The sequence below is a fragment of the Colossoma macropomum genome, unplaced genomic scaffold (assembly GCF_904425465.1).
Source record: "Colossoma macropomum unplaced genomic scaffold, Colossoma_macropomum, whole genome shotgun sequence".
NCBI classification, from domain to species: Eukaryota; Metazoa; Chordata; class Actinopteri; order Characiformes; family Serrasalmidae; genus Colossoma; species Colossoma macropomum.
Window position 1 is genome coordinate 31650157 of NW_023494793.1, and position 27485 is coordinate 31677641.

Consider the following 27485-nt stretch of genomic DNA (forward strand, 5'->3'; position numbering starts at 1 on the left):
CCTAACTGCCCAACGGCGTTGCAAAGATGATCGTGGCGTGAACAGACTGTTTCTTACACACTGCTCCTTTGAAGGCGAAATCCACCGATTTTTCAAAACCTCTGCATAGGTCAATCACTGAAAACAAAGTCATGGTATGAAAGTTTGGTATGAAATGCTCTGTGGTAGAGACACTTGACGCGTCAGATATGTTCACAGCAGTTCTGATAGGAACTAGACGTCTGAAGTTCATTGTAAAAGCTCCCTCACAGAAGTTATCACAAGAAATGTTTATGTATGCTATGTTTTATGACAGCTTTGCAACAATATTTTGGCATTTTTTTAAAACACTCATGGTGGAGAGAGAAAAGAGTCAATAAAAGTCTTTTTCCAGATTTACCTCTATTTAACCATCATCATTGTTTAATTCAAATACTCAGAAGACTTTTGTAGGTTCACTGGTGGTTTGGGATAAAATCATTAAATTTGCACTGTAAATATATAAACATTGCAACTTCTACCACCACCACTGTGAAGAAATCCAAATCAGTTCGTTTCTCTATAATAAAGCATTTCAAATTAAACCACTCTGACTTCAACATCTCGACAGCTGAACTATTTTGAAAAACTCGTGTAATTCCCCTTTAACTATGAAAACAATAAGCCAGCCAGCAAAACAAATCAATCCACTCCAAATAGCCGCTCAAACACATTTGTAGTCTTTCAAAATTGACTTCCACCATCAGTCTGCAGCTATCTTCAGAAGAGGCGAGCAGGTATGTTAGCGATAGTTACATTTTTTATTTTGTCCTGAGTGTTTGGACAGAGAAATCCCTGAAGAGCGCTATCCTGCTCTTTCAGGACCTGAATGAGCTTCAGTTACACTCCATGCCGTCGTTTATCGCCGCCCAACTGAATCGATGCTTCTGCGTGTCCATTAGTCGAGAGTGAGTGCGCATGCTCAACGTCAAGATGGTGGCCACCAGGAGAGGAACACGCGTTGGCTCCCCAGTAAAAAATACAGACTTAGTAACGGTAAGCGGTTATTATTAAAAGCTCCAAGTGATCGGTGATAGTTTTATTTAACCAGTAACCAGTAATTTAACCACTGACAAAGTGTGTCCGGGTTATAGGCCAGTCGAGCCGAGATGGGAAGCAATAGGCTAGCTGGTTTGCTAGCCGAGAAACGTGAATCTGTTGTAATGGAGTGTAAAATGCAGATTTATGATGGCAGGTATTTTAAACAGAAACACATGCGAAATGGCACTTCAGTTGTTCTTAGCTGTTTTCGCGGTTTGTGTTACATTAAGCAATTGTTAGGTTTAGCAAAGTTTGGGAGCTGGTCATGCGCTCGTCTTACTTTCCAGACACGAGAGCAGGAGCAGATTTACCGATTCTGGTGCTGTAGGCAGAAAACAGGAAAGACGGGGCCTCCTGGGTGAACGTTTTAAATTAGTTAAGACTCTGTTCTACCGAATGGCGCATCCGTCTTAATGCTAATACATACATATGTTACATACATAGTTAACACTCCTTATTTTGAGGCAGTCGTAAGAACGTTATAAGATTATTTAACTACTTCTAGCCGTTGTTTTGCTGCTAGAAGTAGTTAAATGGGGACGACAGTAAGTTAGCTCTGGGAGTTAAGCAACAAACCTTTAGCCTTCCTGACTCTTCTGCGTTTCTCTGCTGCACTTGCATAACTTTATTTGATTTTCCCACTCATCACTCAAAAAACCGTCCTCCTTTCATGTTATATATTATTGGTTAATTGCCTGGTTCATATTAGTCTGTGTTTACACAGTTGTGTCATCATGTAACATAAAACAGTCCATTATAACCATGACCGAGGGGTGGGGCTGCATAAAATGTACTGAAAATACAGTATCTAGTTTGTATTTTCTTGGAGGCCCTAGGTGGCTGCCTACCTTTGCCTAGTGCAGAGACACCTGTGCATGAGGACTGGAATGGACGTAGTTAAAAAATTTCTTCTTTGAGTTATATAACTTTTCAGGAATGGCCTAGCTCTCAAACTAGATGACTAAACCGCACTGGATGACCTGAATTGCCCCGCTTCTGTTTTACTGCTCTGCTTTTCATATGACGTCATCTTCATATATGGTTCATGAATGTTGAGGGAATGGCTAACTGCCCAGACGATGATCATTATAGTTATTTATTCTACTGGTTGTGCTCAAAACTTTACTTACTCATCCAGTTTGTTACTGGCATAGTGGGCTCCACAGCAGACCCCAAGGGATTTATAAAAAATGGGTTCATGTAGCTCTTTGTGTCAGTTTCATGACAATAGTGTTGGAGAGATTTGATAAAGATTGGTGAGCCATGTTTACATTTAGTTTTCTCTGGTAGTCAGCTATATTTCTTAGTATTAATAAGAGCTATGCATATTGCTTGAGCTTTACTTTAAACAGTGATCACTTTTGTCGTTTGCCATTTTCATTGCTTTTATCTAACTTTTAAAAATATGTTTAACAGGAGCCTTCTACTTCGGTTAGGAGAACAAGGCGTAGAGTGATTGTGACGAACCAGTCCCAGAGTGAACAGACCAGCGACTCCCAGCAGAATGATGCAGAAGAGCAGAACACAGCTCCTTCTGAACCACCGAACCTATCTAAAAGAGAGACCAGAAGGTCCAAACGTCATCTCACAGATGCAAACCAGCCAGACTCTACCCATGAAGCTGATGTTTCTGAGTCAGAATCCTGCTGTTCCGTGGCATCTGGCGTCCTGATGCAGTCAACTACAAGAGGCAGAAGGAGAGCACCGATCAGACAGAGACCTACAGCTGCAGCACAACAGGAGGCATCCGAAGGTGAGTCTTGTTCTTCACCACCTGCCAGCAAGCCACGTAGAAGTATGAGAAGCCAGAAGAAGCCTTGCGTAGTCCCAGCAGAGTCCACCTCCTGCAAGGATGATCATTCTGAGGCAGAGTCATGCAGTTCTATAGCATCCCTGTCCAAAGTTATAGATTCCCGGAGGATCACCAGGAGCCACAGGAGGACTGCTGTTTCCCCTGGAGGAGAGGATCCCTCTGAAGCTGATTCATGCTCCTCTGCAGTGTCCGGCCCTCATGGTTCCACTGTCCGCAGGTCCATGCGCAACCGTAGAACAAAACCCACTGAGCCAATTCCCATTCACTTGGAGGAAAGTGAACCAACCAAGGCTTTAGCTTCTTCTGCACCCACTAGAACAAGAAGAGGCAAAAGCAAAGTGAAGTCTGCTGATGAAAACCAAGATTATGACTCTGAGGGATGTCACTCTGGCCCTAGCACAAGTCCCAGGAAAATGGGTGGTGTTATTGTAGTCGATTCAGATTCAGAATCTCTAGCGACTAACTACAGTACTGTGGATAGTCCTTCCTCTCTTAAGGTTAGACTCACCCCTTGCAGTAGCCGAACTGGTTCAGCTAGCAGCAACCGCGCTGTGCCTGTTTCTAGGACAAGATGGAAAGCGACAGTCACACATGATGCGTCTAATGCAACTTCAGTGGTCTCCGAGAGTGAAAAATTAGACAGTAAGGACAGTGAACTTGAAAAAGACCAGACAGAAACCCCAATGGGTACTGTTTCTGACAGGGAGGACATCGAGGAGATGGATGAGGAAGAGACCAGTAGAACAGTTATTAGTGTAGATTGCCAAGAATGTTCTATTTTGGAGAACCTTACTCTGACTCTTGATGAGGATATTATCAGCAGTTCAATAACAGAAGCAAAGATGGTCGACTCTGATTGCAGACAAGAAACCAGTTTGGTTAATGATGTTACTGTATCTGAAAATACTGAGCATGTGGAGGAGAAACACAGCACCACAGAACAAACACCTACTGAGAAGGATGTTAAAATCTTAGAGGAGTGCAAGAAGATTTCAGAGCCTGTCATGGAAAATGAGGCTGAGTCTGTGCTAGAGGTCCATGGCTTAGGTGACCAGACAGGTGTTTTAGTGATGAAGCCTGGAAAGGGTGTCACTGTGACTGAAGAGGATCAGCCCATCCTGGTGGAGCAACATGATACTAAAGACCAGAAGAGGTCTTATCCAGCACGAACTGAAAAGAGTGTGATGGTGGTTGTAAGATCTGAAGATAAACATGAGGCAGTGGAGGAGAAGACAGACTTGGTGGCTGAAGATAATGCTGCTGTATTAAACCAGAAACGCTTCGAGCTAGTTAAGAAGAATATAAAGGTTAGGGAAGGGGTTGAGTCTGAAGCAGCAATGGTCCTAGATGTTCCTCAAAAGGTTTCTGATAGCCTAACAGTAGCATACACTGACCTGTCAGGTCAAGACGTTGAAGATGAACAAGACATGGAGGTGGAGCAAAACATAGATGTTGATGCTAGTCATCATGATACTGAAGACCAGAGAAGTTTGGCTCCAGCGCAAACTGAAAAGAATGTAATGGTGGTTGTTGGATCTGAAGAGAAAGATGAGGCAGTGGAGGAGAAGACAGAGTTGGTGGCTGATGATAATGCTGCTGTAGTAGACCAGAAACCTTCCAAGCTAGCTGAGAAGAGTGTAAAGGTTATTGCAGGGATTGATATGTCTGAAGCAGCAGATGTCCTAGATGTTCCTCAGGTTTCTGCTAGCCAAACAATAACAGTGACATACAGTGACCTGGCAGGTCAAAAAGTTGAAGACAGGGAGGTGGAGCAACACACAGATATGTATGCCATTCATCATGAATCTGAGCTACAGAATAACGCAGAAGATGGGAGCGCTGCAGAGACAGAGCAAGAAGGACCTTCCTGTAGCTCAAAAGCCCAAGGGCACAAAACAAGTGTTCTGCAGACTAAGCCTGAAAAAAGAGTGCTGAGTTTGCTGGACAGCAGTGAGGATGAAGAGAGTGACAGTGAAGGACTGTCAGATGAGGGCTGCAAGGAGGATGCTGGGGACCTGGAGAGTGAAGATGATGCAGTGCGCTCTGATGAGGTCCAGCCAGGCAGCAGTAACCTGTTTGTTATTGATGCTCGTCCTGGACTTCAACCTAATGAGAAGTACTACATCGATACCACACGCCATGAAGAGGACGACCACCTTCATGATTCTAAAGATGTGGAGGATGAAGAGGACTTTATTGACGAGGAAGCAGATGATGAAGATGACGAAGACTCAAAAACACTCTTCACTACCAGGAGGCCAGCATTGTAAGAATTTTACTTTACCATTTTTCCCAAATACTTTTCTTGCATTTTTGTTGACAGATAATCTTCTTTATCGCTGCCCCTCTCTGTTTTAGGATGGAATTATCCAGTTCCATTGATCCAGGTCTGAAAATGAAGGAGCTTGGTGGATTGTATATCAGTTTTGATGGCAGCAAATCAAAGCCTGTCTCCAACAACTTGAAAAAACTAAAGGACCAGAAGAATCAAGACGAGGTAATTAACTTTAATTGATTTGGAGTGTTGAATGGATTTTGAACAACTTGCTACTGTGCTGTTCCCCAAGGGCTACAGGATTAAAGTGTTCTAGATATGCCTTAGAGCTAGGATTTAGGGTCGAGTCCCAGCTGTGCTGTTCACATTTGGGGTTATCCAGGCATGCTCAACCGTAAGCATGCAACATTAGCCAGGGATGCACCATCATGGGAATTGTGGGCTAATATCCAATATCTTCCTGCACATATTTCTTGTATGTTGATACAAACATATATAAACACTTTATAAATACACTTAAACTATTGAAACTTTTAGAACTGTAGGCCAACATCACCTAAACATTTTGCTCTTGCAGAGCAAATATATATGCAAATGTATATGGTCATATCTAAACATCTGTTCAGTGCTGATAATTGCTGAAATATTTATCAATCGAATAAGTGCTAATATCCATATAATTCTGATATTATGATGCATCCTTAATAATCAGCCTGTTAGGTATCTAAAACCTTGTTGCAGAGTTGAACTGCTCGGGAATGCAGTGTTGATGGTAGAAAAAAAAATAAAATGGTGCAAAGCTACACATGATTTAAAGGAGATGTGCTGCTACATTGGTAGTTTTGCTTTGTGGTGGTGGAAGGGCTTACCTCCAACCTACCTACTGTAGGGGTTTCTTTTAACCAGAGAAAATGAGGGGAAAAATAATTTTCAGGAAGCTATTTGTGTTTACTTGACATTACTTTTTTCTCAGTCAGCTTACCACAGCAAAGAAATTTGAGAAATGTATTGTGATCATACAGGAGTTCAGTAAACTCAGTTCCATTGCTTGCAAATGGAACTTTTAGCTATGTTTCATTTCATTTATACTTGTATTTGTATGAATCTAAATCTCCTCATTTTGCTTTTGCAGTTACTGAAGAACAGTGTGATTGTTGCTGACTTTGAAAAGAAAGATGCTGTGCCACCATACAAAGAATCAAAACATGCTGCTAAACTGAAGCGCAAGGTGAGCACTGGGTAGTTTAACCTATGGGAACAAGTTCTATATACATGACGTGGCATTTGTGTAAATGAATTCACTTTATATCATAGTAAAGTATAACATCATTATTTAAAAGGATTTTTAAAACTTAAAATATATTTAAAAAATATCATGATTAGGAGGAGAAGGCTAAGACGACAGGGGACGGCTGGTTCAACATGAGGGCCCCTGAATTAACAGAGGACCTGAAAAATGACCTCAAGGCACTGAAGATGCGTTCAGCAATGGACCCAAAGCGCTTCTACAAGAAGAATGACAGAGAGGGATTCCCCAAATACTTCCAGGTGAGGACTCACTCAGTGCTTTTTTCCCTTAAACTAATAAAATATTAAGATAATTGTTTTTTTCTTAGTACGTGAGTCTTTTATCAAAATACATTAGACTTATCGGTTGTACTTTGTATTCGATTGCATTACACCAGTTGCCTTTAATGAGTATTTGCTGTTCTGCAGGTTGGCACAGTGGTCGATAACCCAGCAGACTTCTACCATTCTCGAATCCCTAAAAAACAGAGGAAGAGGACTATTGTAGAGGAGTTGCTTGCTGATGCAGAGTTCAGAAGGTAAATTGTATTTGTTACTATGTTTTAAACATAATGCTGTTTTAAGCTTTAGTTAAACTGAGGCTACTAGCTTTCATATAGAACTCTAACTGATGGCATTTTTGATTAAATACACTTTATATAGTCTTTTATGTTTAACTACCATGTAATGTTCTTTTGTTTTTGATTTGTTTTTGTGGAGTAACACTTCTGTCCTGTTTCCCATTTCCAGCTTTAACAAGAGGAAATATCATGAGATCATGGCAGAAAAAGCAGCAGATGCAGCTGGCAAGATAAATAAAAAGAAGCATAAATTTCATAAAAAGAAATAATGTAAGATGATCCTTTTACACCTTCAGTAGCGTTCCAACACGGTCATGTAAATATCCAAAATGTTGCATCTCTTGTGAGCTTTATAAAAATTGTACATTTATTTTTCAACAGATTTTTAAATTAATGGGTGATAACACAGTAAACTTAAAAAATCAAGTGAGACTGTAAAACAGTAAGGAAAAGAAAAGTTGAACATTATTGATCCTTTTTAGTGCCTTCATGTCTTTTTCCCTGACTGAAGAAGCTTTTCTCTGCCACCAGTCTGGGAGAATGACGGAGCATGACAGAAGATTTCACATTTTGTAAGAATGCACACAAATTTGTAACTGACTGGATCGCCAATAAATCAATAAACCAAGCTGCTGCTGTGTATCTGCATCTTTTCCTCAATTTAGAAACAGCACTGACCCAATCAGATTTAGCTAAAGTGGCTTGATTATTTCATCAGTGATGTAGCAAAGACTGTTACTGTTTATGGCTGCAGGAAGCAGTTTGCTAAGGTGTAGAAATAAGGAGTTGGGTTATGTTAAAATCAAATATTGATGTCCAGATTCCTTATGAATCAATGTGACCAGGACTTGATGCTTTTCTGTACAGGTTCTTATAGATTTTACCAAGGCTGTCCTCAAACACTGCTCTGTGGGACCTCCCGGTGTATTTGGCTGCTTTGTTGGTCCAGAATGTACCGTTATCTAAATGAACAGATGGCTCTCCAGGAATAACCCTGCAGCATGGGAAAACAAGGGTTACACAGTGAATTTGATTCAACAGTTAACAGTGATTGTTCTCTTCTACTGCAAAGATGAAGCTCTAACCTTATTTCAGTTGTTTAACTTTAGATAAGTTAAATGGTCTTAGATAAGTAAAGTGGTCTTAGATTATGTGAAGGATGATGCCATTTATTGTGTTTAGTGTCATTATAGTGTCTGCTGGCCCAAACAACCCCCAACAATGCTGATACATTTTTCCAATGTATTGACGGTTTTCTCAGATAATGCGAGTTTACCTGTATTTAGAAGTGGGCAATCTGATATTTTATAGATATCTTGATAAACAATATGCTTGTCTGAGCATATCATGGATGGCATCTGTATTTAAAGAACACTAACCAACAGCATGATTCATTTAAAAAGAGCATAATTAGTCCTGCTTGTTTGGATTTACTAGTGCATAGTTTCTGTGTTAAAATATTGTGATGTGCACTGTGAAGATGGTCATACTATGGTATTTTTGCCACAATCGCTGACCCGTACCTGTACTGTTTAAACATTTTTTTCAGTGTGTTTTGCCTATGCTGATTTTTTTCTCTTTCAGGCATAGGTGTCAAACTCAGCCACTAAAAGTTGTTTATTCAAACTGCGCCAAAACTACACTGGCAAAAAAAAAAACAGGCACTGAATACTTAAATGATTCAAAAATCTTTTTACATAAAAACAAATTGTTTTATATAGACTACATTAGCTGTACATAACTTTAAATCCCTTAAGTGTCCCCAGTGTACAGTAGGTTTTTAACACTGCCCATTCGCTTAGACTAAACACCTGGCATCTTTTTGGGGGTTTTTTGGTGCTGTTCCATAAATCCTTGTTGGGAAGAGGATGGGAGCGCACGTTTCGTTGCAGTGCATGCTGGGAACTGTAGTGCAGCTCATGGTGAAATGGGCTAATATTAATAGAAAATTTAAATAATTTTGCTGGCTGAATAGGATTGTGCCACGGGCCTGACGTTGTGTTTGACACGTGGGCTTTAAGGCATGACGATTCACTTTGAATATCTTATAGTGAGTTTGTAATGTTTTATGTTAAATTATATCAGAATCACTTTTCTTTTTTGAGACTGAGGACAGAAGCATGCAGGAAGATGTACTTATTAAAACCATTTATTTACTGGTCAAAAGCCAAGTTAGTTTTATCTCCTTAGCCAGGCAGCTTACTTAAGTCCACCCCCACCCAGCTGGATCAGTACAAACTAATAAAACTACACTACCGTTACTGCACTTATCTTTGTCCTCTTAAGAGGCAATAATTCGTCAATTTGTGCAACTTTGGTTTGGCTTCTAATGTTGGGACTTGCGATTTATTATGCAGCGACAAATCCTCTAAAGGAGTTCTGCCACGTGACATTTTTTATTGCTGGTGATAAATTTCACACTCATGAGTGTGAATTCTGTATGATAAGGTGCAACAGGCCTCTTGTTTCAGCAGTTGGAGTTCTTTTAACACTTGTAATTCACAGTGCCTATAAAAAGCATTCGCACCGTTCAGCTTTTTCACATTCTGGGTTAGTGTCATATGCAATAATGGGGATATTCCTTCCATTCATCTGACGGAAAACTTTTTGTAACCTGCATAAACAAAGATTTCATTTAGCACTGTATCCCCATTTAGACAATGATATCTGTACATTTATAAGGTTCTTAAGATTTGGACAAGACTAACTAGGCTACTCCAGGACCTTCGGCTTTTTGTTCCCAACCCACTGAGCTGCCCGAAATATGTGGACAGGGTCACTGTGAAACCTCCCTGTCATAAATCTCACTGTCAGTTTCACTTATATTGCTCCTACTGTATGTCCTAAAAAGAGAATTAATCCCTGCTATCTCTGCTAAGAAAACTGTGGAACACAATCTGCAATATAGTCAATATATTCAATGTGCGAATGCAAAAGACAGAGACCACTGTTTGTCTATTTAAGTTGCCCACTGGAAGTACAAGTTCATTTTTTTTCAACCTCCAAAAAAAAGGAAAAACATTTTCTATTAAATACATTACAAAGAAGCCTGAACAACTAATTAGAATATCAGTCCACTCTTTACCTTTATTACAGTTTCCATTCTTTTGGGAGACTTGCTTTCAGTTTTTTTAAACAAATTTGCAGGGATACTTGCCCACACCTTGCTTTTTCTTTTGTCTCGATTCAGATCCAAATAATTCCAAACACATTCAGTGATACTGAGGTCTGGGGTGGTCAGTCCATTGTTCTGAGAACACCAGCAGCTTCTTTGATTTGGAATTTTTCTTCTTTTTTGTCTATTTCCTTTTCTCAGTAAGGGCTTCTTGACAGCTACACATCCTTTCAGACCCACAGAGCTATCTTTTTACAGTAGAAGGATGGACAGAAACACCTGTGGATTTTTTCCAGATCTGAAGCAAGAGTGGAGTTTGATTTTCTTCTCAAACATGAAAGCTTTAAGCACTGTTTATCTGGTGAGTTTTGATGGTCTGCCAGATCTTGCATGGTTATTATGGGTCCCATTTTGTTTGCATCTTTTAATGCTTTTTTGATCTCCAGTTTTTGAAACTCCTGGTTTTCCATTTATTTTCCTTTGACTTTCTCCTTTTCTTATGCAAATTAATTGATGGCTGTTTAATGATTACATCTAATACCCTGAAAAAAGAATAACTTGTACTTAATGGCTGTCTTGATTGAAAATTAAAAAATGAAGGGTGTTTACAGTACTAGATGTGTTCAGTTCTCCTCTAGTCCTTTATTCTAAAGCAATTTAAGTCATGACAATATGCAAAACTTTTCTATAATCTGTCTATGATGTCACACAAATGTATTTGGCATCCTTGAAAACACAATTCAAAGCAGTCGTTTTCAATTGTGTATGCATAGACCTCACTATGATAATGCCAGTGAGACCAATATCAACCATAAATCCCTGGAGCTCCTGACATCTGATTAATTATGTTTTCGATTTTGGTGATTTAGTCTGGAGGAGCAACCTATTTTAAGCTTGGTAGCAAAACACAGTTTCAGGTAATATTTTGTGCAGGTCTTTAACTTTCTATTATTTTCTATTTTTTTAACTACTTTGTAATTAACAATTTGGAGCAAAATGAGAAACCAGGCAAGTTTCTTTTATGTAATCAGTTTGAAATAAAATCAAAGCACTAAAATGTGCTTTTACCTCCTTTGCCCATTTACATGCTTTGGGCTTTAATACATCCCTTGAGTCAGAATATACATAAGTTAGCATAAGTCTCTTTTATGTTTAATCTTACAAGAAGGAACTGAGTAGACAACAACAGAACAGACTCAGATGAACTAACATTTTAAAATATAAATCTAGTGAACTAGTTTTTAACTTTACATTCAGACCATCCTTCATTTAATTTCCAGTCAAAGTGGCCATTAAGTACAAGTTATTCAGATTTTGGGAGATATTCCTGATAGAACAGATATAATAATGATATGATAATTCATTTGCTTAAGGAAGGGGAAAGTCAAAGGAAAATAAGTGAGAAACAGGAATTTCCAAAACTGGAGCTGAATGATTAAAGGATACAGAGAAAATGAGACCCCTAACAACCTTGCAAGACCTGGTAGACCACCAAAACTGTCACCATCAGATCAACAGTATTTAAAGCTTTAATTATTAAGAGAGAGGAGAAAATTAAGCTCCACTTCCGCTTCAGATCTGAAAAAATCCACAGGTGTTTCTGTCCATCCTTCCACTGTGAGAAGACAATTTAACACTATGAGTCTGAAAGGATGTGTAGCTGTCAAGAAGCCCTTACTGAGAAAAGAAAATTTGCAAATTAAGCAAAGAAGCTGCTGATGTTCTCAGAACAATGGGCAGGCCATCCCAGAGTCCAGACCTCAACACCACTGAATGTGTTACTTGGATTGTGAGAAGCAGAAAATGCAACCAACTTTTAAGACTGAACTTTGGAGGTGTGGAAAAACTTCCCTACAGAAGATATTCAAAAATTTTCTTTGAAAAACTGACAGTAAGGCCCCCAAAAGGAAAAGAAGCTGCTATAAAGGTAAAGGGTGGACACACTAAATACTGAAAAAATGCTGTTATATTTAGTTGTTAAGGCTCTAGTGTAATTTTATGTTAAATACTTATTGGCTTTTTCCTGATGCTGAAAGAAGAATAACTTGTAGACCTTGTACTTAATATGCATTTTGACTGAAACTTAAATAAAATTAAAGGGTGGTCTCTGACTTTTACACAGTGCAGTATGAACAAAATAGTATAGTAAACCACACTGTTTCATGAAATTCTGCATCTTTACCTGTCAGGTTGTATTTGGCTGTCGCATAGTGAGTCATGGCAGGAACATGACTCGGATTCTCCTTCCTCACTCTGCTCGTCCTGCAGAAACAGATATAAGCGGGATTTACTACAAACTCTGTTGTTTTCTCCCCACAATAAATTTCAACTTTACTAACCTTATCAGCTGTCTACGTTTATTCATGATAAAATGCATTATGAGAAGTCTGGTGACTGCTGAGAATCTAAAACACAGATTAGGGAGTAGATTTGTATTTCACTATTACACAAGGAGGCTGGGTAAAACAGTCTTTAAAAGTAGATCCTTTCAGCAGCTTGATTAATACTCTTAAAGAAAATCCTGCATATTTCCTCTTTTTAGTTTGGAGCGGATTACACGTTTCCCTGCTTTGCTTGGCAGGCAGCTGTGCCGCACTGGCACCTTCCATTTTTCTGTTTGGTATCAGAAAAGATGAGCCTGTAGAGACAGCTTTCCACCAGCAGTCCTCCCTCCCACTGAAAACACACACACGCTCGCTCTGTTCATTTCAGGGAGGATTTTGAGGGGTTTTAGAGTAATTAGCGCGCTTTTGCTATGGTTTTGCCACCACCGTGTTCCAGCTACTGAAATGTGGGAGGTGATGCTTTTTAACGGAAAATGTTTCAATAGTTCTCGAGCTGGAACTCCATAAGACAAGGGATTCAAGAGGGTATAAAAGATGACGAAAATGCATGAATAAGTGTGTAAAGTGATTACCATGTTCATTCGCTAGGAAGTATGTTACGTTGGATCATTTATATGTTTTTATCAATTTATTATTATTCCTACATTGCAGTCATTGATAGAATGAATTGCTGTGTAAATACATCATTCTTTTAATTCTTTATTTTGACAAAGAAAGCAAAACAGAATATTAATTTGTTAATAAAACAAAGGAATGAAGAACATTCTGCTGTGACTGGTACTGGACATAAATGTAAATGTCAGCATGTAACAGCCTAACTAGAGGAAAGAGTGATTGGCTGTTACTTACAAATGACAGCTTTCGAGTGGCATGAGTGCTCAAAATCCTCTGAACTCGACTGTGAATCTGCTCCCACTGAGAGGGGCTGGTGGGGCTGTGAAACCTGGACAGAAAAAATTAGGATCTGCGTTTTTAGTACTTTGACCCTTCATTAATAAAGGGGGCTGGACATTTATCTGGAACCATGTCTGCAGAAATTTCTATTATTTGTTTGTATTAAATTTCAAGTGTACTAAAACAGTACTTCTTCTAAAGGTAGAGCTATGAACATGACATCAGGTTCAATTCTGACAGCTCTTGCATTACCATAATGTAATACCATGTTTGAACACTAGTCTGTGCTGTGTCCTTTGGAGTGAGACATGAAAGTTGAGAATACAGATAACACAAGTTTCTTTCAAGTTCCATCAAGTATGCGATGTTACTTCATGATTATCTGTGCACAAATGTAAATCCCAGCCCTTGTCAATAAATAATGTCCAAAGATAATGTTGTACAGCTAACACTGCCAACACAAGTATTTAAACAGCTGAATTGATGCAAAAAGGGAAAATATATAGTTAGATTCGTAATCGACATGGCTTCTAAGATCTCTGGAAGTCCAGTATTGAAATGTAGACAGATAACAGAATTCATTTGGCATTACTACTAAATGAAATCCCAAAATGTTTCGCAACAACTGTCTTAAGACATGGACAGAGAAGGACAGTTTTATGAGGTAGCTTTGAGACTAGCAGTTAAGCTTCCATTATTTTTTAAGGAAAAAAAAATCAAATTTTTATGAGAGGTCATAGAACTCGGTGCTTTTTATCTTTAATGGACCTAACGCGAGCTGTGCTTCAGACGGTTAGCTGGGCCAAAAGATTAGCACATGAGAATCCAACAAGTGCAGAGAGGACAGACTGAACTTCACAAGCCATCATTTCTCTTCCCATCAAAGACTTCCAAAAGACGTGCCTGATCTCTTATTGTCTGAATCTACCAAGCCAGCCTTAATCTGCAGCCCTCTGACTCCGGTCATGCTTTCAATCCAGACAAAAGTATCATACATTTCCTACTATTTACTCTCCAATTTACTCTTTGGTTTAAAATTGTCTATTGATTTTAAATGTTTGCTCCTGCCCCTGCGGGAGAACGGGGGAAAAAAGGAGGTGGAGAGACAGGCAAACAAACAAACATTTGCCGGTTTAGCAGGCTGTTGTTCAGATCAATGACAAGGGTCTCTCAGAATTTATTAAACTGTGCGTCGGGTCAGATGCATTAGATCTTGGTGAAACACAATCAATACCCTTTCCCTTGTTTTCTCAGGGATTTTTGTCTTTTTCTTTTAAGTAATGAACAAACACGACCGGACATCAGATTTCGTCATTTGAAGGTAGGGGGACTTGATTCATCTCACGTCGTCTGAGATCAAAATATAGATTGAGAGCAGGCCTCTGTTTTATTTGGCTTTGCTCTTATGAGCTTCACATTTAGTCAATATCACATAATTGGAAATTCATAGGGGACACGCCATAAGGTACACTGTTCGGTTTATTTGCTATCTGTATGTACGCTGAACAGGGGAAAAAAAAACTAAATATAGATTTCAAGAAAGGTTTGAAAATACCACCTGACTATAGCTTCAGATATGATCTTCTTTGTCGATGTTTGTTGGAGATATTAATGAAAGCCTTAATTAACTTTTTCCTGTTGAAGGCTAATGTGGATTAACCAATATGAAGTACCATTTCCTGACAGATACTTAATACATAAAAAATAAAAGCTGAAAGTATGCTATTGTTATAACAATATAACTTATTGTTAAGTTAAAAGCAATGAAACAACAATTATTGATTATGTCTAATGGAAAAACAAACATAAGATCAGAACAAATCAGTGAACAAACTAGCAAATACGCAAATAGTCAAGTCCTCAGTGCAGTGTATAAAGCTGTTTTCAATAGCAATCAATCACTTTAAACAATTTAAGGCTAGAGCTCTAGAGACTGTCAGGATAGCATCATGCTTTGAGAAAAGAAATAAAAATTCAAGAAATCCAGAGGAATCTAGAACTCTGTGACGACCCACTGGACTGTCTGGTTTGTTCCTGTTAAGTCGACTGCACATGAATTTGGGAGGTGGAGACAGAACTGATTGCCATCGAAAAAAGGACAAACCAGCACGCAAATATCTCATTTCTAAAAGGCTTTCCAGTGTGGATGGCCGGATCCATTTCCTCTCTTTCTTTTGCAGGTTTGTTTATTAAACCAGACTGTTTTGGGGCTAATGTTAATGGGGATCTAGCCCAGCATAGCTTCACTGCTAAACCGTGGCTTACTTCATGTCATCTACTAACGTGTTTTGCAAATAATTTTTAAACAGCATAGTGTGAAGAAATACTACTAGCTCCATTTGTTGCCTCCCTCATCATTTCTTAGGAACTAATTGAAATCCAGCCTATAACAACTTACTCTAGAATAGGGGTGCCCAAACTTTTTGTCTTAAAGGTCTGAAGTAATGTTTGTAGTGGGCCAAATGTCTGCAGTATCGAAAATTGGGGGTCAGAGATGTTTAAAAAAGTCAATAGACTTTTTAAAACCGTATCGCCAAAACATCTTTGTCTCTTACAAGTGTTTGCTGTTTTTCATGTAAGTAAAATGAAACACTTTGTTGTAGCTAATGCTTTATGTCAGATGCAGTATACATTTTACACGTTTAATTTGTGCTTTTGGGACATGTTGATGTTGATATTTCAGTTTCAGGAGTGGTGAAAATGGAGACAAGCTATACAAGGTTTTAAATGATGCAGGTCAAGTTGTTGTACCGTTTATAGCTTAGGTGCACTTTTTCATAATATCTCTATTTTGCACAGACATGACGTGCTACTCCTTTGTTTCTGAGCCAAACCAGTCTGTGTGGTATATAATTACAGCTCTGTAGAATCAAGACATTTTTACACATAAAATCAGACGTTACATTATTTGTATTGTTAAATCACTAATAGCACCAGCATTAGCTGATACTTGTCTCTCACCTCTCTCTAAGTGAGGAGCGTGCCAGCAGCGGACTCTGGTCTCTGTGACTGCTGGACAGAGGGGTGGAGTGGTCAGTAGGAACTTTCCTGTGAGAAAGACTTCTGGATGTAGCCCCTGGAGACAAACAATGGACATCCACAGAAGAACCTTTCGTCTGGAGGAGAGGTAAGAGTTACAGTAGTCTGTATAAAATTAGCAAAACTACACATTTGTCACTTAAACATCTGTAACTTACTTTAGAAGGCTTTGCCTTGAAGCTTCCACAGAGTGTGAGATCTAGGGATTTAAAGAAAGAGCAGTGATTTAATATCTTGAAATAAAAGCAGCACAGTAAATAAATAGATAAATCAAAAATAAAAATGCCATGAGGAAATCTCAAACATGGATGAGAATGCTTCTAATTAACAGATAAACAATAGATGTTTGTGGTTATTCAAATACAGTTTTAACATTTATCCGTTTTGATTTGGAATGAAAAATGTAAATAGATTGTGTATTATCTTGAATTTTCTAAAAGTTTTTGACTGAACTTGCAACATAGAACTGCAGATAATATAAGGACAATAGACCTGACGATGCCATACAGTGTAAGCTGTGCAACTCAGAGTTAGTGATTTGTAGGTCAACTAGTAGCAGGAAGTATTGTTATAGGTATGCAACATACAATGTTATACTCGTATAGGTCTGTGTCTAAAGAACACAAAGACAAATCACAAACACAAATGATTGGGTCAGATAAAGATCACCTCGTATGTGAGCTCCATGTTACCAATGAATGTTAGACCTTTTGTTTTTTTTTATTTTTAACTGTAACAATATAAAACATTGCTCTTGTTGGGATATGTAAATACTATTAATTTAAAATGCAAATGAGTTAATGACAAATAAGTGTATCATAATTTTAAAAAATCTCATTAAAATGATGTGATGTACATTTTTGTATTTGCAAGATTCTATTCAATGCATTGACTGACATTCGTTTTGCAATTTTTTTAAACCCCTTAAATGGCCAGGGTCTGCCCGTGACCCAAAGGTTTACTGCACACTTCTATAACCTAAGAATAACTCAACCAGTTTGCACTGAAGTCCCCATAGTTACCGAATAATAAGACCTAGTATGCCCCAGCACTGGGATTTTAAGGAGTTAATTATATACCATAAATTTTACCATCCAGAAAATGTCAGGTGGCACAGCCAGATATTAATAAAAATATATTTTGAAGTTATTTACCACTACTGAAAATGTGCATAAACTAGTCTTTGTATATGGACACCCATATAAACCTTTGTCCTTGAACCATACTCTTTACGGTGCAACACACTGCCCACTCTTAAAAGCATGTCAGAGTAAAAGTCATTTGACCACCTGACCTTTTTAGGCTTCAGGAACCAAAAAAGATTTTATTTTATGCAAGATATAACAAAATGGTGCTTAAAAATTAATAATAAAAAAATCATAGCAGAGTAAATATTTCCAAACCTGTGACGTCTGCAGCAAAATTCACAGACGTCTGGAGGAAGGAGCTTCTCTTGGGTGAAGATGGAAGAGCTGGAGGAAACGTGGGGGATTCAATCAGAGAGGCGCCTGGACTACAGGGGACCTGCAAACAGAGAAAGCAATCAGCTAATTCCTTTTTTTCCCCCAAAGTCAAATAATCTGTAGACTGTTTTAGCAGGTGAAGACATGGACACCAAACACTCAATTGACACAGGGGCATTATTTATTCAATTAAATTTGCCTTTCATTTTGAAGTTAATCACTTCTTGAAGAAGGTTAAAAATGAAGGGAAACTTTCAGAGGCAGAGTGAGTTTGTTTCACCCAGCCAACTTGGTTTAGGAGCCTTTTTCAGGGCTATTTTCAGAGTTCAATTAAAGTGCTGCTACTGCAATTAAATAGCCATATGATGACTCTGGCCCATGAAACGAGTTGTTTGCTTTCATACAAACAAATGCGCTGACTTTAAACAGACAGTGGTAATATACTTGCAGAGTTAATCTGCCAAAATAGTGGGCATTGTTAATCATGGTTTGACTCTTAATTATTTAGGTTAATTGTTGCCCCAGGATTTACTCCGAAAAAGCTACTCCCTTTTTCAAAGGCCCAAGAAAGGAAAATGCCATGCTGATATCACATGACTTGGATTTGAATCTCGCCTTTCATAGCATGACAGCTTTGATATTTACACCTCAGGACTTGTTGTTTTAGCGAAAACACTCCAAAGGAAACAGGAGGGGGTACTCTATCTGCATTTCACTCATGAAAGAGGCTGACAGAATGAGCTGGAGAAGTGATGACACTGCAGTATAAATCACTTGCTATCAGCTCAACTCTTTGGACTCTTCAGAGTTGGAATGCAAAACCAATCAAAAACGTTAAGGCAACACATAAGAAGGTGGCCAAACATAAAATGAGAACTATATGTAGGCCAGTCAGTAGGCAGGGGTATCAGCTGGTGTGTAGATTTGTACAAAAGTGAGGCTAGGTTAAGATTTCCATGGGAAGAAAATCAGATTCATCTACCAAAAGTTAACTCGTGAGGCAAATCTAAACACAGAAAAGGCCTGTCCGAAAACATCTGCTATTCCCCACCACAAAAGGAGGCTGAGGATCTGTTTCTTTCTTAAAGGTGTAGGGCCCAAGCTGGAGGTGGCTCAGGCGCTGTCTAGCCTCCTCGGACAGCTGGCACATCCTGCGGTAGGTGTAGGGTGAGGGGGAGCGGGTCTGTGATGCTACTGTGGGCCTCTGGTAACCACACGCTGGCACTTTGCTTTGCTTCGTGTTGGTCTTGGTCTTTCGTCTAGGGCTTGTTTTTACATGACCAGGCTTAGTGTGGGAATGGTTAACTGGCTAGAAATAGAAAAACAGACAGGAAAAGAAGGATATCACATCAGAGACCACCATTCATTTATTTAATTTCCAGCCAAAATGGCCATTTAAGACAACATATCAATTTTTTTCAGCATCAGATTGAAAAAAAACATACATTTAACAGAAAACGAAAAGCTTCATTAAATAAATATAACAGGGGAGCTCAATCCTGGTCCTGGAGATCTACCGCCCAGCAGTGTTAAGCTCGAACCCAAATCTAGCACACATGATCCAGGTAATGAAGTCCTTCATGGGCATCTGAATGTTACTGCTAGGTGTGTTGGACCTGAACTCTCCAGGGAGGTAGATCTCCAGGACCAAGATTGGGAACCAGTGAAATATAATTTTTTTTCAGTTTTTAGTTTGGCCACCTTTTGCCTTTATTACAGATTCTATGCTTTTCAGGAGACTTACATTCAGTTTTTCAAAGAAATCTGCAAGGATATTTTTCCACACCTCCATATTCAGTCTTAGAAGCTGGTTACATTTTCTGTTTCTCACAATCCAAGTAGTCCCAAGCACATGCAGTGATACTGACTCTGGGGTGGTCAAACCATTGTTGTAAGAATACAGGCAGCTTCTCTGTTTAATCTGCAATTTTTTTTCCTTTTTCTTTTCTCAGCAACAGCTTCTTGACAGCTAAACACTCTTTCAGACCCACAACATTTAGCTGTTTTCTCACAGTGAAAGGACAGGCAGAAACATTTGTGGATCTGAAGCAAGAGTGCAGTTTGATTCTCGCAAAGATTATAATTTAAGTCCTGTTTATGTGTTGGTGATAATTTTGGTGGTCTAATAAGTTTTTTTTTACATGTCTTGCCCCATTTTCTCTGTATCTTCTAATAATTTTCTGGAGTTTTGGATGTTTTTTTTTTTTACTTATTTTCCTTTGACAAGTGGACCTTTTGTCTGGGTGGTATGTGACTTACACATACTACAAATCTTATAAGTAATTACATAAAACAAAACTAACACTATTACTTTTACTCTGTAATTTGTGTGCCTAAAATTGCTCCAAAGTATTGAAATCTTGAAGGCGAAGACAGATAAACTTGGGTTACTAGCCAGTTACTTTTACACTACATATTTATTGCTATTACACAGTGATAACACACCAAAACATATCGTTCAGCTTAATCCAAATGCATGTAACCTTCTCTCCGGGTTCCAGTCTCACCTTTGCAGGCGAATGACTTCAATAACTCTAATCTCGGCTAACATAATTCTGAGCGGCAATAACTAGGTTCCTGCGGGCGCTGCTTAGATAAATACATTTTTAAAAATGTTAATTGCATTTGATGGTCGGTTTCAGACTAATATGATAATGGCATTACATGGATGTAAAAAACAAAGATAATTTAAATGCTAATTGGAACATCCTGGCATATTAAGTCATTTTTAAAAAGCAGAGAAAAATAAATCCTGATAGAGATTGCTATTTGAAGGGAACAGATCTAATGAAATTAAACTAAGTAGCTCTTTTCCCTTTATTGTCCTTTCCCTCTTTCTCTTTTCTTTTTTCTTCTCTTCTTTTGGTGGAGGCACAAAGAGTCCATTTTAAAGCGTGAGTCGCGCTTGTCTGATGTGATTAGTGGCTCTGCTGGTGTTGGTAACGGAAGATAAAGCCGGATGTCCTTGAAACAACAAAGCCAGCACCACAAGTAGCTTATTAAAGCAGAAACAAGCTCTGTTCAAATGCATGCAAATCATGTGGAGAAAGCCCATTTAAGAGTATGCCGTGTCAACTCCAAACCAGACGTGGCCACAAAAGGAGCACTTGTGCATAAACAGACCCACAGAAAGTCACAACAGTGGAACTGGACTAGACAAGGGTCTAAAAAACTTTAAAGGCCAGGAAGAGAATGACTCTATAATCAGTCTAAACCACTGGAAGTCAGTGTAGACCAAAACTTCACTCAAACAGCTTTTGTGTTTAATAAAGCTGTTCACGTAAAGTCGAAAATTTGCAGAACGGAATCAGCTCCTATTTTTGGCAGTAAAGAACTCCTGACAATGCAGGCAATATCCTTCAGAGACCATTAATGTCCATTAAATATCATTTGTATGATCACTATGAACATTGCAATTCCTGTCCCTAGCATTCATGCCTTTGTCTGTTGTAATAGTCTTTTTCTTTAAGAAAGCTGACTTTGGAACAAAAGCACTTTTCAAGAGGCTCTGTTATAGTTTGCGGGCTCTCTGATAAATGGATGAGCACTTTACTCTGATGTACTCTGTCTCCTAAAAGCATGTTCAAGGATACACATATCAGAAGCCATTACACCACTAAACTGATAGCATCACTGCCACAACAGAAATCTGAAAGAGATTCCATGAATATTTTCCATTTAAGACATTAAAATGGAAATTTCATGCATTTGTGTTCAAGCTGCCCTTTACACAAAGGACATGGTCATGGAAAAACTAAAGGAGAATCTATGATTCAAGCACTGATAGACCATCTGTTTTTATAAACAAAACAAATAAAAGATTGAGTCTCAGGAGCTAGATATCAGTCTCAGTGATCTAGCTCTATGTAATTACCTTCACAGGAAAAGCCCATCCTTGAAGGTGCTGTTAAACCATTGGGACACGAGTAGCCGAAGAGATGAAAGATATATAGGGGCAGACAATTAGTTTGATTGACAGGGCTATTCTATGAGAGTCACCATATAATTCTGTGATTGTCTCTCAAAGGCCACTTTTCTTCTTGTCTCTCTTGCTTTGCACGTTAAATCCATGTGCTTTAAAATAATAACACTGTTTTATATTCCCGTGATATACTTTCTTTAAGGGGTTACTTTTTCGGTAATCTCAAGCTTAACTGTTACAATGTACTATTGCCCTACACTGAAAGAAGCTTCTACAACAAGCTCTTTCGTTTTCAGTGTACAGTCAGAGTCAGAATGTCTAGCTATGTCTGGCAGATGCACTGCAATCGAAGGGGAATTTCACCATTTTTATATTTCTGCATAATTAAATGGTTCAGATGTAAACAAAGTTATTTAGAGTGGCCTGACACGAAATGCTCCGTTCTAGAAAAAGTTACAGAGACTGAAAATGTCACTTTGGTGGTTATAGGAACCAGACATCTGAAGAGTTTAACATCTCTTAAAAACTGCCTCACAAAACAGTTAAGAATACACTTCCTCGGAAGACGTGTAGGTTCACCAGTTGTTTTGGATAGTAAATAAAATGGCCTCTGGTTCCATTCACCACCACTGTAAAGAAAGCAAGTTTCTCTACAACAAACCCTTTCACATCAAGCCACTCTGGATTACTTTATTTACATCTTAACTGAATTATTCAGATTTTTTGAAAAATATGTACTATTCTCCATTAAGTTTAGAAGCCTCAACACACTAATCTTGAAACACTAAAGTTCAGCTTGGTACTTTCTAGGCATGCATGATTGGAATCAATTTTTTTTTTTGCTGCAAACACACAATTGGCCATTTTTGTAAACTTTTTGCCAATCTGTGTTGCAGTTTTTAATGTGAGTGGGTAAGTGCACTCGCACTGTATTTGAATGCTTCTGCTACAACTGTACCAAAATGTCATAGCATTATCATGCATCATTCATTGTGCTAAATCAGTGTTCCCGCTCTTTTTTGGAAATCAGTTCCCTGGACGTCCAGAACAAATTACAAGACGAGTTCCTTGACTTATATACACATCACAACTGTTGCTCACGAAAGATCATCTTAAAATGGCATGCAACTGCTGACATCTTTAACATCAAAGGAAACAATACAACCCCTAATGAACCCTTAGTGACTGAGACACTAACACACAAATCATTCCTTAATCACTCATCATTTGATCACAAATTCTACTGCAATATTAGAAGCTGCAAGTATGTAGCCTTGCTCTGCTACGTGTCCCAACACAGCGCCTACGTATATGTCCACACTCCACACTGTAGCATTATTAACTACAAGAGGTATGAATGGACATTCAAACTAAACATCAGCTGCTAAAAATAAGCTAAAATGCAAGAAAGAATATCGACACTAGAAGGACAAAACCTCATATTTCCATGTTGTTTCCTTTTTTTTTTTCTTCATGATGAATGGATCAACAGAAATGCTCCAAAATTATTTGGAATAAATCCTTTCTTGATTAACTTTGATTATAAGTTAAGAACATTTTTTTCCTTCTTTTGTAAAGTTAACTTTTTGAAGGTACAAGGTTTTGTTCCAACAGCAGCAACATGTAAAAATCTTCAATTTTCCACTTTTCCAGGACATTTCACCAATTTTCAATTTTCCAAGGGTTTTCAATGACTAGAAGATTACTCTATACATTTCCAGCTTTTCCAGGAATTCCGGGGAACATTGTAAAGTGTGCCTCTTACTTCCAATGTGGCACTTTATTTGATTCAGTTATTTAAAAAGGAAACTGTTTTTTCATTTACTTTGGCTAACTGAAAGTACTGGAATGTGTGAAAGTGAGCTTCATGTGTTCATGTAGCACACAACAGGTATTTAAGGTTAAAAAGCGGGGGTGCTAATAAACAAATCAGCCATTTTTGCCTGTAAAGAAATCGGAAACAGCCAAAAATTCAAGATCAGTGCATCTCTAGTATTTCCCTTTTAAGACTGCTAAATTGCAAATCATTAACTGTGACACATACTTCCCACAGTGGAACAAAAAATATGTCAAAAAAAAAAAAAGACTCACCGAGAAGGTTGTCTGGCTACCTTTCAAATCACACTCCTCAATAACAGATGTGGTTGAAAATTCCACTTTGGGCGAGATCCCCTTAGGGAACGAGAGAAGATAAAACGAGAGTAGAGAGAGAAAAAAACATCACAAAACTTTTAAAATGATGCAAAGACAGAGGGCAAAGGAAGATAATAACACTCTTGGCAGATCAATTTGCCCAAACAATCTATGTCCTCAAGCAAATAGCAGGAAAATGGCACAGGCTTTTAAGATGCATCAGAGATATGACAGCACGGGGAGATACATACCGGGAAGGAGACGGATTTCTTCATCAGAATCTCTCTCTCTGAACCAGGGGTTTGGGGAGTCAGCCTTGGGCCTGGGTAGAGGAAGTCTCTGGTATTCTCTTCAAGAGTGGCCAGAATTTCTCCCTCTGTGTGAAGAGAGAGAGGGCACAATAAGGTTCATGCTCAGCTTTCATGCTAAACTCAGAATGTTTTTGCAGTGAATGAGGCTTTTATCAACACGGCTTCGCAAAATCAGATTTCTGACTACAGCATAAAGCCTCAGACAGTAAGTATCAGTTTGTACAGTCCAAATGCCTTCAGTGTGGAGGGAGACACTGTAATACGATGTCAAAAACCCAGCTGCATGCTGTTGGCAGCTGGACATCATCATCAAAGCCATTTGTATTAATGTAACATAGTGATTTCACTGATGGACACAAAAACTCTATTTACAAGGCTGTCTCCGAAGTTCACAGTAATTAGGTTTGACAATGGTAATTATTACAAACACTTGCGTTGCATTCAGACAGGATTACTATATTAATCAAATTTATGGGATTTACAGCAAGAAGGAAGGGAACAGCATCATATGATCAGTGGCCCAGACATCTGAGGATGAGTGAACAGCATCTGGATAGAACAGTCAATCTAAAGCCAGGATTCAATGACCTACCGCAGTTGATCCTTACCTGGGGGGACAAGCTGAATGAGCTCAAAACAGGTTGTATCATCTGCAGGAAAAACAAAAATGTGTAGGAGTGTTTATTAGTTTATTGATCTGCAGTATATAAGGATCAGGAGTAAAAGCAGAGAAACAAACACAGCTCCAAATAGCTCTTACTCTCCAGATGATCAGCTATATCACCAGGGTCAACGGCTCCTGTGAAGGTCTGATGAAGAGAGACAACGAAAATATGCTGTAGTAAATTATTTTTACCAACAGCCTATAAGGATTGTGAGTCTTTGTGAATACAGCACAAAGGACAACATTAAGTATGCCTACAGAATGTGTTCACATAAAGTTTAAACAAAGATAAAGCTACACACAGTCAACTTACTATATAGCCAACAGACTGCATAAATACAATTATCCTGCCTAGCCCACATTACGCCTTAATACGGTGGCCAGCAAGTCCCAATGCACAGTACAATGAAAAACGTGTCGCAAACTTGCAAAGCAAATTTAGAAAACACTTTCATCGTCAAGACTACATCTAAACTGCTTTTCACAAATGCACTGCTAATACAGAAATGCTGCAGAGCCAAGCGACACAATAGTAATGTTTCTGGAGCTCTCAACATGGATGAACAATCACTGTCAGAGGTTGATAAGACCACAGAGACTCACATTCCAGCAAGTTCGTGGCTAACTTGGCTGTCTAGTTAGCTGTCTGACATGACATAGCTGAACTACAGTAGTTATTGGTCACATCTTGTATTGCTGTTTGAAATTGTACAGTTCCACTCAAATTCCCATTATGATAGAGTGATATTAGTTCACCATTAGTGCAGCATTTCTGGAGTTGCATGTGTTTTCTGTATTTGCGGCATGTTTGTAAATTGTAGCGCTGGTCTAGTGATTTTAAAGAAAGTGTTTTCTAAATTTGCAGGGCACCTACGAATGTTTGGCACATTTTATTACTCTGCAGAGCATTTGGTTTATCTGGTTTAATGACATTCTGACATTCAGGAGTTTAGTTATTTTCCCTACAGACTTACCTTTGTAAACACCATCTTTTCGTGCATCAGAAGAGGAAAATCGAAGGGTAGACACTTTGTTTTGCGGTACTGTCCCATCATTCGGACACTCAAGTAAATGTCCTCTCGGGACGGTAAAAAGACCCCCGGACAGGTGATCTACGGGGAGAGAGTCGATGTGACTTCAAGGAACAAACTTATAAAGCTTTAGCTTAGCAGGTAATATAAAAATAAAATCGCAACAGAACTTGGGACCAAACACTTTAGCGTAACTTAGTGTTAGACCAGTAACGCTAGTTAATGAACTTCCATTTATATAACTAGCTGTTAGCTAAAAGGAGGGAACGGGTTATTTTGGCTAATTCCAGGATACTGTACTGAACTACAGTCAGCTACAGAAGTCGACACGTTCAACAACAAACTGAAAACGTCTAAATTTGCCAGAGAGATGACCACTGTTTACATTTCTGGCTATCCACTTTAATTAGCAACATCCGTTAGCTCCATTAGCTAGCGTTAGCTAAATTAGCGCTTGTAGCTGGAAGCAAATGAACACCGAAAACGGCCGACAGAAGAGCTAAATAACAGTTCGGTGAGGGAAAGTGGAAAAGCATGCGTGTGTGTTAACTTACAGCATGGACTTTTAGTTCTACAGTACATTTCAAAGCTTTCCGTCGTACTCTGGAGTGTGAAGTCTTGTGGAGCGGCGTCACTCCTCCCATCTTTAACTCGCCGTTGCCATAGATACACTCAGCGCTCGGGTTAAAAGTTTGAATGGTTTGAAAAAACGGGAAATGATCAAACGGTCATGTGACCTCCTCAGTGCAGCGCCACCGAGGCTGAATCTCCCATGCTTCTGTACGCCCTAAATAGTGCACTACATAGGGCATGAAATAAGGGATTCTGCATCCAAATAGTGCACTTCATATCCACTGGGAGCCCGTTGGGATTTAGTATATTAAAGTTTCCTGGACCTGGATTAGCCCGAGTCTTGCACTAAATCATTTCAGTTGTGATTTACCAAATGAAACATTTGCAGTCCTGATTTAAGCCTATATAATGTCTAGACTTAATTTTCGACCTGCTGCTGCAAACTGAAACCTGCAGGACTATTTCTCAACATTTGGGAGGCCTTACCTGGGGACCCACTCATCCCTGTCATATTACTTTGATTGAAATAATGAAAAATAATGATTTATTTAATTTAGATCTAGAATAAAAAATATTGAATTAATGAATTAAAATGGGCACAATATCCAAAGAGTCCTTTCATATAGGACACTAACTTATTAGTCAACATGCAAATAACATAATTCAGATTGCATTGTATTGTTCATCAAATTCGAAGCGTTATATGTATGACACAATCAAGCTGCTTTTATAGATGGGTGTAAACGTTAGCTAGCAACTGTGGTGAAATGCCGAGCATGTTAACAATCCAGCTAGCAGAGGAAAGTGAAGCAGTCATGCAACAGAAGGAATAGCGTTAAGCATTTTAGTTTATTGCTATAGCTTACAAATAGCTTCGTCCGCCATTATTTTCGGGTTCAAAAGGGGACGTGTCAGGTCACAATGATTTCTGGTCAAATTCTGCTGCTGAAGCGGACACTGGTGTTCGCTCGATCGTTCCC

General features: G+C 38.7%; 2 protein-coding genes across 3 annotated transcripts; one reads left to right on the top strand and one right to left on the bottom strand.

The window, feature by feature from the left end:
• The first annotated feature begins 921 nt into the window (after positions 1-921).
• On the top strand, positions 922-7643 carry dnttip2 (deoxynucleotidyltransferase, terminal, interacting protein 2). Its single transcript, XM_036579193.1, has 8 exons — positions 922-1014; positions 2476-5138; positions 5231-5369; positions 6280-6375; positions 6531-6695; positions 6864-6973; positions 7185-7285; positions 7547-7643. The coding sequence occupies exons 1-7, from the start codon at positions 937-939 to the stop codon at positions 7282-7284; spliced, it is 3351 nt and encodes a 1116-aa protein (XP_036435086.1). The 5' UTR covers positions 922-936; the 3' UTR covers position 7285; positions 7547-7643.
• spata6 (spermatogenesis associated 6) lies at positions 7491-27000 on the bottom strand. 2 transcript variants are annotated; one of them, XM_036579194.1, is made up of 13 exons: positions 26487-27000; positions 25876-26013; positions 24998-25046; positions 24846-24887; positions 24178-24302; positions 23885-23965; positions 18923-19180; positions 17812-17932; positions 16567-16607; positions 16331-16485; positions 13325-13418; positions 12313-12392; positions 7491-8009 (listed from the first exon to the last, which is right to left on the bottom strand). In XM_036579194.1, exons 1-13 carry the CDS (start codon positions 26574-26576, stop codon positions 7841-7843), a joined length of 1443 nt encoding a protein of 480 aa, XP_036435087.1. In that variant the 5' UTR covers positions 26577-27000; the 3' UTR covers positions 7491-7840. The 2 variants fall into 2 exon arrangements, with proteins under 2 accessions (XP_036435087.1, XP_036435088.1); XM_036579195.1 differs by lacking the exon at positions 13325-13418 and having other exon boundaries at positions 26487-26998.
• Between the last annotated feature and the right edge of the window lie 485 nt (positions 27001-27485).

Coding starts and splice junctions, on each gene's coding strand:
- dnttip2 (XM_036579193.1), top strand. CDS start 937: ATGCTCAACGTCAAGATGGTGGCCACCAGGAGAGGAACACGCGTTGGC. Junction 5,139..5,230: donor ACTACCAGGAGGCCAGCATT/GTAAGAATTTTA, acceptor TCTCTGTTTTAG/GATGGAATTATCCAGTTCCA. Junction 5,370..6,279: donor ACCAGAAGAATCAAGACGAG/GTAATTAACTTT, acceptor TTGCTTTTGCAG/TTACTGAAGAACAGTGTGAT.
- spata6 (XM_036579194.1), bottom strand. CDS start 26,576: ATGGGAGGAGTGACGCCGCTCCACAAGACTTCACACTCCAGAGTACGA. Junction 19,181..23,884: donor GTAGCCAGACAACCTTCTCG/GTGAGTCTTTTT, acceptor TTCTATTTCTAG/CCAGTTAACCATTCCCACAC. Junction 16,608..17,811: donor TTTTGCTGCAGACGTCACAG/GTTTGGAAATAT, acceptor TTAAATCCCTAG/ATCTCACACTCTGTGGAAGC.